Raw genomic sequence first — 10,025 nt, 5'->3', positions numbered from 1 at the left:
CAGTTGCGACTGCTGCGTCTCAAACGGACGGTGGAGGTCCATGTGCTGTCGTGACACTCTTTCATTCTATGGAATAACTTTGCTTGCATTTGTGTTGGCGATATGGAATTATATCCCTCTATCATTTGATATTTATTTTTTTCTTTGTGACTAAGTTATGTTTGTACATACGGTGTGTTTATGTTGAGTTGAAGCCTTACACAATCATCAGTGACGAGGAAGAGAACTCTGGTGCTTCAGGATCGAGAACTGTGACGCAAAAGCCATGAAACGGATGCTTGTCTACATATGAAGATTATCGTGATGTGTGTGTCAGAGTCATATCGGTGGTGATGGGCAGCCGGAACATGACGACCATTCATATTCGAAGGTGGTCGTGATGTGGCGGCTGTCGCAAATGTCCAGACCTATTATCAAAGTACGTAGTTTTCTATGTGATTGTACTATAAAAGAAGTCGAGGCGGACTCTATAGCGACATTAACTTTTGTATTATCTGTAAAAGATGGCTGTATCTGCATCTACATGAAGTAAATGCGTCAAAAGACGTCACGTGTGTTTATTATTAATGCCCTGACTGACCTACATATTTGCATAGGAGCTCGCGGATGAATTATACACGCAGCGGAAGCGGCTGGAGCTGGTGCGAGGGCGCCCTCTACTGTCGTGGCAGGCACAACATTCCAAATTCAAAACGTTTACGAGATCATATACGGAAATGAAAGCGGGGGTCGTTGCAGCGTTAGCAAAAAATGATGATCATGGATCTTAATTAAAATCATTTTTTTAGGTTAAAAAGTTGTTTGTGTAATTGTATGAATTTATCAACAAAAAAATGACGGGTGCTTCCACAATATCTTAAATATATTATAACCTTGTGTCAACCTTTCAGTATTTCAACTCGTGGATTGTAAAATTCAAACTTAGATATAAAAAAAAAGAATTTTAATACATGTTCACTTAAAAAGAAAACACCTTCCATTTATTTGAAGTATTTTATTATGATTAATGACAAGAGAAAACACACTCTTCTCATACTTTATTTATACACAGTATTTGCCATTCTACAGAAATAAACCGAGGAACAAGAATGAGGAGGGAAACAGAGAGGGGCCACCAAACCGACACACACGCACATGAGTCTCCTGTGTCGCCAGTTTTGCTGCAAAAATCGGTTGAGCTCGACTCTAAATTTGACTTCCCTCTTCACAGATTCTCAATGTGAGACATGTCAACTGTTCTCACTCCAAAAAAAAAGCCAGATCAAATTTGATGCGTCGGCAGCAGGTGTCATCATGAACTTCTCAACCCTCAAAAACTCCACTCCATGTTCAGAGTGAAGTAGCAAAAAGAAACAGGGACTCTGGTTCATAGTCACATACCTGCGTCGGTTTGTGTGCGACTGTATGCTGTTTAATATGAACGTGACTCATCAGATTAAATATTTGACATTGCGGGTTTATGAACAGTAATATAGTTTCTATTTTGAACGATCCAAAATCCAACAGAGAAAACAACATTACACCTGTTTTATGTGCAATAATCTGAATTGCTGAGGTCCTTGAACGCACCACTGAATTCGTTTTAGCTCTTAACATTTGAGTCGTGTAACATCACATTCTCCTTAGTGTCATAACATTTCTAATCTCGATCATTCATCTTTTCTTTTTAGTATTTTGTTCAGCTTATTTTTTCCCCTCTAAAAATCCCACCTTTTAATGTTATGCATAACACATATATTGTTAGATTTCCTTAAATTTCTTTTGATTTATTTAAATCTGATGACATTGCCTCTTCATTAAATTGTATTTTGCATCTTTACCTGCTTAAAAAGCAATTTCCAAAGTAAATTGTTAATTCTTCTGTAAATACTCATTTTAATTGAGTAATATATGGTAATCTATTGATTTATTAAAATTAATTTAAGGCACCTGAAGTGGTTGGCTCTGATATTATAGTTATTATAATGTGAAAAGCTTCACTTAAATAAAATAATAAATAAATAACTTGCCTTGAACCCTCCACACCATAGCAATTTCTTTTCATATTTTTATTGGACAATATCTCATAAATACAGTTCCAAATGGACACGTAAACTTGGGGTTCAGTCGATGGATATTTAAGTAATTATTAAACAAATAAAACAAAAATTCTAATGGACCATGAACGCATCATGAAGACTCGGTTTGGCACCTGTGAGGGACTGACAAACAAACGATGGGCACAGGTGTCGGAGCGTGACCTCATGCTCCATGTTTGGGGAGGGTGGGCGGGGTGTCTGTATCATGCAGGGTCTTCCTCATGCTTGGATCAGGCCTCAAGCATGCACACGACCACGGACGGCAGAAGAGATTCAGCCCATGAATCCACGAAGCATCACGGGCCCTGAGACCAGACGACAGAGGAGGCTGCATATCCTCTAGAAAACAATACATCCGGAGTGGGCGGGGGAGGAGGCGGGGCTAAACACAGAAAGGTTCTACGGTAGTAAAAGCACATTCAGGTCGTTGTATAAAATCAGCTTCTCCAAACTTATGTACAAAAACATGGAGGTGAGGGGCTTAAAAAAGGAATGTCTTCTCTCCAACAAATGACAAATATATATATATATATATATATATGTGTATGTATGTAAGGGGGTCTTTTCTACAGTGGTAGCAGCTAGTGTCTACTGCGGGAAAGCATGCAACACAGACTCCCTGCGCCGCGCGACAGGTTTCCTTCCACTTTGGCACGACTGTTTACAACATCTCTGTTATATGAAGTCAGAATTCACTCAACCGAAATAGAAATTCACTTTCTTCATTCAGCAAATTCAACCAAATGTTGCGGCTCGTTTGCTGGTGGCACCCACTCGATATTTTGGAGGGTGTATGCGCAAGTATTTGCTCATATTTGGGCAGTTTAAGACATATTTTTCCTATTTAAACTGCCTTTAAACAGGCTTACCCTTGTAGCTATTCAACAGTTCGCGCAAGACAGCGCCCCCTTGTGACAGGTCACGGTATGAGCAATGAATATTCTAATTTCATTGACTTGTTTAACAACTGTCTGCCAGAACAGACTGGGGAAGAAGAGTACGAAGGGGCAGAACACCTCTCATTGAAGGCCCATAATGCACTGCAACAGTCAGAGCTCTTCAGAAAACATATGTTTTAATGAAGTTTTAATGAAGAGTGTTGGGCTTGGTGCAGCTTCTTTGATGAAGATTGAAGGGAATAATTCATATTTCGGTTGAGTGCGCTTGGTTACATGTTCAGGTTCTCGTGTGCTTGCTGAGAAGTGGCCAAAACAAGAAGGAAAAGATCTAAATAGAAAAAAAAGTTGGGGAGATGGACTAAATAAATAGAGCTTTCAGGAATGCTAAAGTTGCTGTGTGCTTCCAAACCTGTGGTTCCGCCGCGGTCACGTTTGGACACAGATATCGACGAAACACTGCGGAGGTTAACAAGAGTCTGTAGACAGCAAGAGGGGCCTTGGGTTCCGTCGTCCGGTTGTGCTTCCGCTCATACGACGCTGTGCAGCGACGGGTGGAGGAACTGAGGGTTGATGAAGGAGAAGCCGGCGAACTCGCTCTGGTCGATGTTGGCAATCACCAGCTGGTCCGGCGGGGTCAGCACTGGCTGCGTACGCGTGAAAAACTTGTCGAAGTTCTCGGCTCCTTTGCCGCACTGAAGGGGGGAAGCGGAGGAAACGGTTTTAAAAAAACCATTCGGTGGAAAGACAATGGTAGGCTTCATAGCCAGCCACTTTTGACAGTGGAAATCAATAAATGCTCACAGTTTTGACTGAAAAGGCTTAAAATCATTTATTATTCAGGTCATGTGACACATTGCATCTAAGAACTAGACGCTGCTGTTTATAAATAAACAGCTTGTGAATGCATCATGCGCCACCGCGACTCGTCCACAGTGAAAAGTCAGAAGTGTTGTATACTGTTATACTTCAGATGAACGAGTTTCATACTCCCCGAACAAATGGCTGTATCTCAGAAACCGTAGCACACCGTGAGAACCCTGAGGCTGTCGTCTCTAACTGAGCCGGATTTCATATGTCTGCAGTCTACGGTTTGGCCCGGAGTTGAAGTTGAAAATGAGTAACTTTGCCACGATTTTCTCGGAGCAGCCTCTCCTCGCCAATGCATTTTCAATGGGGGCGGATCCGCACTGAGCACATTTTACGAGACAGGACAATTTTGACTACAAAACTGGAGATGTTCATGTTTCTGCGCCCCACCGTTTGGCCACAATCGCAGTTTAGAAACGCAAAACCAACTTAAAACCAACAGCTCTGGGAGGAGTAGCCTGCCGAACATTTAAACAAAATGGCGCACAGAAGAAAAATAAATAAAATAATAATAATATTAAGGCAAAGAAATGCATTTTAGGTGAAGGCGATGTGAGACAACTTCATGATATCTATATCTTTTCAGAATTATTCCAGATTTTTTTTCATATTCAGAGCTCCAGTCCATGATCACTCACCACTTTGGGCTTGAATGGAGGTTGGATCTCTCTGTTGGTCAGTCGATCCCAGTCGATGCGTCTGAAGAAGGCCTGCTCCCTGATGTCCCGCTCGCCTTCTGGACCGCAGCCCAGACGCTTGGACGGGTGTTTGGTCATCAGCTGGTGAGAGACGTGTTGGAGTCAATGAGCCATGGACTTTTTAATGCCATCGAAACAGCAGCCGTACTCACCCCTTTACAGATGGACACGGCTTCTTTGGACATGGACTTGGGGTAGGACACGTTGTGCTCCATGATGGACTGGAACAGCTCGTCCTCGTCCTCGCCATCGAACGGCGGCTGGTGAGAGCAGTAGAGAGCTCAGATGACAACAGACAGATGACGATGGCCAGATGAGGGCGCTCACCTGTCCCGCCAGCATCTCGTACAGCAGGACTCCATAAGCCCACCAGTCCACTGACTTCCCATACGGCTGGTATGCTATGATCTGATGACAAACTCGTGTTTGAAAAACTCTGAAGCTGGAGAAGCTTCGCCGGCTCTCACCTCTGGAGCGATGTAGTCGGGCGTGCCGCAGAAGGTGCGTGTGGTCATCCCCTCATACATGTTCTCCTTGCACATGCCGAAGTCGGCGATCTTGATGTGGCCTTCAGAGTCCAGCATCACGTTGTCCAGCTTCAGATCCCTGCAGGAGAGACATGGAACATCACTAACAGACCCTTAATGCCATCGATATATTTGACCTTTAAACCCTTCTTTTTTATGCAGACCACGGTTATATCTCAAGTATAGACCAGTCCAGATATGACAGGGTTCAGTTGTCCCTCTACATGAAAGCGCTACCTAGTAAAGATGGCAAATCTCAGGAGCAAAAGCTGGACTCCCAGGACATCGTGGACTGAGGACATCGGCAAGTGACCAAATATACCGTAGCAGAACTATTACAGCCCTCGATGAGAAGACACAAAAGTTTACCTTCCATGAAGAGTTTAGCTGGTGAGCTTGACCGAGCAACCCTCAACAGTTAAGCTGAAGGGTACAGTTTCAGGAGCAAGACCTCCTGTACGTCGTCCTTTTACTTCCTAACTAGGTCCATCACTGGATACTTTCCTGGGTAAACAGCCACCTAGGGAGTTACTCACCGATAAATGATGCCTTTTCGGTGCAGGAAAAACAGTCCCACTGCGATCTCAGCAGCATAAAACCTTAAAAACAAACCCAGGTGACGGCAACATCAATGGCCTGCGATGAGAGAGCGTGACATTTCCATGCTCTTACACAGCCTGCGGCTCCTTGAACTTGCCCATTCGCTGGATATGGTACATCAGGTCTCCTCCGTTGATGTACTCCATCACAAAGTAGAGTCGGTCCTACAGATGATACACATGCTTTCAAAGAGTCTCAATAGAAATCGCTGCAACCTCGAACCCACCACAGTCTGGAAGCAGGAGTGAAGCTGAGTGAGGAAGGGCGGCTTGTCTCTCTGCGCCAGCACTCGCTTCTCTACCATCGTACATTCCACGTCGTCGTCCTGGATCACCACGTCTTTCTTCAGGATCTTGATGGCGTACAGCTCTTCGGTCGACTTCATCTCAGCCAGCATCACCTGCAGCCAGAGTCGGTGAATACGGGCGCGAACATCGAAGGGGGCGGGGTTTAAAGTGACTCACTTTGCCGAAGCTGCCTTTACCCAGCAGGGCCAGGAAGTTGAAGTCGCTGAGCCGGATGCGGTCGGCGTTACCGGAGGGTAGGCTGAAGCGCCGATGGTCCGACGGCGTGATGACTTTCTTACCATGGCCGAGCTTGGCCTTCTGTCACGAGCAGAAGCAGACCTCAGTCAGAAACTCAGAAAAAAGCAGATTTTTCACTTTTTTTTGCTGTAAAATGGCAAGAACGGCTCCATAATAGCTATGCAAAGCAGTTAACTTTGGGTGCTGTTGACCAACTAAACAACCCACTCAGCACATCTCACTAAAACACACAATTTCTTCCTTAAAACCCAACCTCCTCCATGTAAAAACACATAATGCACACAATGTCTTACTTTCAGTTGCCTCCTTTTCTTTGCTGTTTTTAAATATATCTTGATGTTTTTAAAAATCAGAGGGAGTATCTTCAAAGGTAAGTTGCAGAAGGTTCGGAATATGTCGAGAAGTTTATCCATCGAAGTCACATGTTTACGCGTGAAGGATGATTCCTCATTTATTAGAGTTGTCAAGTACGACATCTCTTTTGTACACTCCGGCCATTTTGTTGCTGCCTTAACTGCCGGAAATATCATAGGCTCATCCTGTAGTCATCACATCAAAGGCGCCATCACATCAAAGCGTCGACCGGTTTAAATAGAAAGAAGTTCCACCCAAAGGAAAACCAACACAGAAAGAGACCACTGCAGCCGTACTGTAGAGAAAGACTGCCACGGTGTGGACAGACTCCGCATGCAGTGCCCATCATGCTTCATGTGTTCAGCCTTCCACAACGGCGCTCGCAGAAGGCTGAGGACAAATTGACTCGCTACATGGAGACTCCGAAAAAGCTCTTTTCACATGATAGTTTTGATGGTTGATAACCGCTCGATGAAATCAGAACTGCGAGTCTCCATGTAGAGGTGAAATCGGCTTCATCATATTAGCTGATTTTCATCCCTAAAGTGATCGAGTATCACATTAAACTGCGGCAGCTGAGATGTGGAAACGTCTCACAGCTTGAAATGGCAACTGCACTGTGTCCTATAGCTGCTTTGGAGTTTGCAAAAGAACCAAACAACAACAGTATAAGCACATTGAATTAGCATTAATATGAATATCTGCGGGCCGGTGTTAGTAAATGTTAGTCCATCAGATTGGTTTGTGGAAGCCCAGCGGAGATCCAGAAACAATCCAGACTGGAAATAAAGTGAGTGATGCAAGCATGAGAAAGAAAGGTGGCGTAGGCAGGAGAGCTACCTTCAGATAGTGGATATTTAACTGGCAGGCCTGTGGGGGAGAAGAGACTGGTTTGTTAGTGAGGAAACGCTTAGTAAGGCAACACTTCTGTCTGCAAACACACTCATCTGTTAAGTGTCTTTTTTATTTTTTTAAAATTCTATGTCGGGGTTTAAGAACAAATCATAATAAATGAATAAAAACTCTTTATCTATTTATTTTTTTACAGCTGCAGTTAGCTGGATAAAGCCAGATTAAAACGTAGTTATATTGAATAACAGCTTGCACTTTCTCTCTGGCGTTTCTGACATCAGAATTTGTCGTTCATTCATCGACCACTAGAGAGCAGCAATGAGCTATAAACGCAACCACAGGCACCGTTGTTATTTTAATCCTCGGCATTAAACATGACTAAGGTGAACGTAATGTACGAACGTAATGTCTCAGGGGTGGAAAACAGAGAAATAAACCTACACTTAAAGCTGAAATAAGTTTGGTTTACAAGTTGAAATTAAAAGCGATAAATCTGTGTTAGAAAAATTACTTAAAATGAACATATTATTATATCTGGTGCAGATCTGTCACCGAGTGGTTTCGACTGACACATATCTGGGCCGGGTGTCGAGGCGCGTGTGCAGGTGTTGGATGAAGAAAAGCGGCTTCATTAAACACTCCCTTCAGAAGTCCAGCTGTCCTCACCTCAAATTTCTGTCGGAGCTCCAGATCAATGTCGTCCACCTCCGGAATTGGAACATTGTAATACTCCCCCTCCTCCTGGTTCAACAACTTGTACCTGGCACACACAAACAAACGCTTTATGAAGAGTCAAAATGATTCAATTCACGTCACATCATATGTTCGTCTCCTCATATGAGGCTATAAATACTCATGGAGCTTGGATGCTTTAATGCCTTGTTCCTTCCTGCGGTGGATCTGCTTTGTTTAAGTTGGCAGGCATGTTAACACTGAGAGTCTTCGTCATGTTGCTGTGTTTAATAAACAAGAGGGAACAGACCCAGCCATTCACTCTCATAACAACTGAAACGTAAATATGCCTGGGAAGTGACTGACCATCCACAAGTTGGAGCTTTAATAAGCTCAGACACACCGAAGGACATGGAGCCCATGAAGTCATTTCTGGTGGTCCTGTCCCAGTCCCACACTTCGATGGAGAGGCGACGGTCTTTGTCTGACACTTTGAGTTTACTGCACACAAACACGTGGTGGTTATGAAACAGACCTCCGTATGAACGCGTGCGATTATATCCTCAGCAGACTTACAAGGTGAATGACTCGTTCCAACAAGGATTTAGAGACGACCGGATGGTTCTGGTCTTCTGTTTGGTCTCGTTCTTAGGGTCTGGGATGAGTTTGAGTTTAACGTACGGGTCTGACAATCCGTTTGGATCCATGGGAATCAAGTTCCGGGCTTCACCCACTGGAAGAGAGACGGGAAACCTTGGAATACTAAAAGGTTCGCTTTCAGCCTCAGAAGACGCAGCGTTTGAAGACACATTTTAGACTTAGACTTCCTTTATTGTCATTGCACAAAGAAAACAGCAGTGAGACCTTGGAAGCGAAATCTTGTTGCTTGGCTTCCAGTTCCATAATAATACTTGCATAATAATAATAATAACTTCCAACAATACAATAAATACTAATGAGTGCAAAGTCAGCGCAAGTGAGTCAAGTGCGAAACAAGTCAAGAAAAAGTCTATTTCCTTCACTTCATAAATGTAATATGGCAATACTGTCATTTCACGATCAAAATATGACATGTAGTTTGTAATAACAATCTAATAACATCTACACATGTTTACAAAATGACGACTACGTCTCTTAAAGACCTGACTGTTCCAGTCCAAATGAATCCAGACAGCCTTCACCAACACTTCTAACAGGTGCAGTGCAGCAGAGCACATGTCAGATTCACTTGAGCTGACAGTGTGAAACTGCTCTCAGATGATGCTAACACAACTGATGCGATCGCGTACATTCACACAAGCCTAGAAATGTCTTGACAAATGATCTTAGCACTGATCCTAAAACAAGTAGATGAAAGTGATGTGGCCTTTTTTTTATTGTGTGTTAATGGACAAATGGGAAAGAGGAGTGCTGTTTCATAGCAACAGGCGTGGGGGGTGGAGGGGTGGGGGGGTGAGCATGCCATCTTCACCATGGCGACAATATCTACAGTAAATGGCCAATGGGTCGACGTCAACGTCTATTCACTTAGCAACATCAAATGCCAGTTAACTTGGGGGTAAAAAAGAAGACTGAAAGGAATCAATAATTTGCAGTGAATGAGAAATTGATCAGGAAGGGAGAGAAAAAAAACATGGTTAGATGAAAGAGAATAATAATTGGGGTGCTATGGCAGAAGCAGGATCACATTGATCCTCCGCTTCAATCTCCAGGCTCTGCATATATTAATGTAATTTAACACAGAAATGAATATTTCTCAGAGTCCAAGTGAACTTTGGCACAGTTTGCCAAGAGTTTGCATTCAAACGGCGGCGATGTATTCACACTCCTCAGCTGGCTACCACACAATAATCCACGACATTGAAAATCTCGGCGAGTCCGACGTCTTGTTGGGCGAGTTCATTTACCAACAACCTTCTCACCATTCACCCGT

At 43.5% G+C, this 10,025-nt stretch overlaps 1 protein-coding gene across 2 annotated transcripts in view; it reads right to left on the bottom strand.

Annotated features, from left to right (window-relative positions):
- Nucleotides 1-1,008: 1,008 nt before the first annotated feature.
- Nucleotides 1,009-10,025, bottom strand: part of prkcab (protein kinase C, alpha, b) — a 56,677-nt gene continuing 47,660 nt past the window's right edge. The window contains exons 6-18 of one of the 2 annotated variants that reach the window (XM_053850670.1): nt 8,669-8,825; nt 8,459-8,593; nt 8,087-8,180; nt 7,409-7,438; nt 6,134-6,274; nt 5,896-6,069; nt 5,742-5,833; nt 5,606-5,668; nt 5,010-5,148; nt 4,870-4,950; nt 4,695-4,802; nt 4,483-4,623; nt 1,009-3,669 (exon numbers count right to left, since the gene is read on the bottom strand). In XM_053850670.1, the coding sequence (XP_053706645.1) occupies nt 3,505-3,669; nt 4,483-4,623; nt 4,695-4,802; nt 4,870-4,950; nt 5,010-5,148; nt 5,606-5,668; nt 5,742-5,833; nt 5,896-6,069; nt 6,134-6,274; nt 7,409-7,438; nt 8,087-8,180; nt 8,459-8,593; nt 8,669-8,825 (1,520 nt within the window). In that variant the 3' untranslated portion in view covers nt 1,009-3,504. The remainder of the gene's footprint in view (nt 3,670-4,482; nt 4,624-4,694; nt 4,803-4,869; nt 4,951-5,009; nt 5,149-5,605; nt 5,669-5,741; nt 5,834-5,895; nt 6,070-6,133; nt 6,275-7,408; nt 7,439-8,086; nt 8,181-8,458; nt 8,594-8,668; nt 8,826-10,025) is intronic. The other variant, XM_053850672.1, reaches the window with a different exon arrangement.

This window comes from Synchiropus splendidus, chromosome 19 (assembly GCF_027744825.2).
Source record: "Synchiropus splendidus isolate RoL2022-P1 chromosome 19, RoL_Sspl_1.0, whole genome shotgun sequence".
In the NCBI taxonomy this organism is placed as follows: Eukaryota; Metazoa; Chordata; class Actinopteri; order Syngnathiformes; family Callionymidae; genus Synchiropus; species Synchiropus splendidus.
This window is presented reverse-complemented; position numbering and strand designations above follow the sequence as displayed.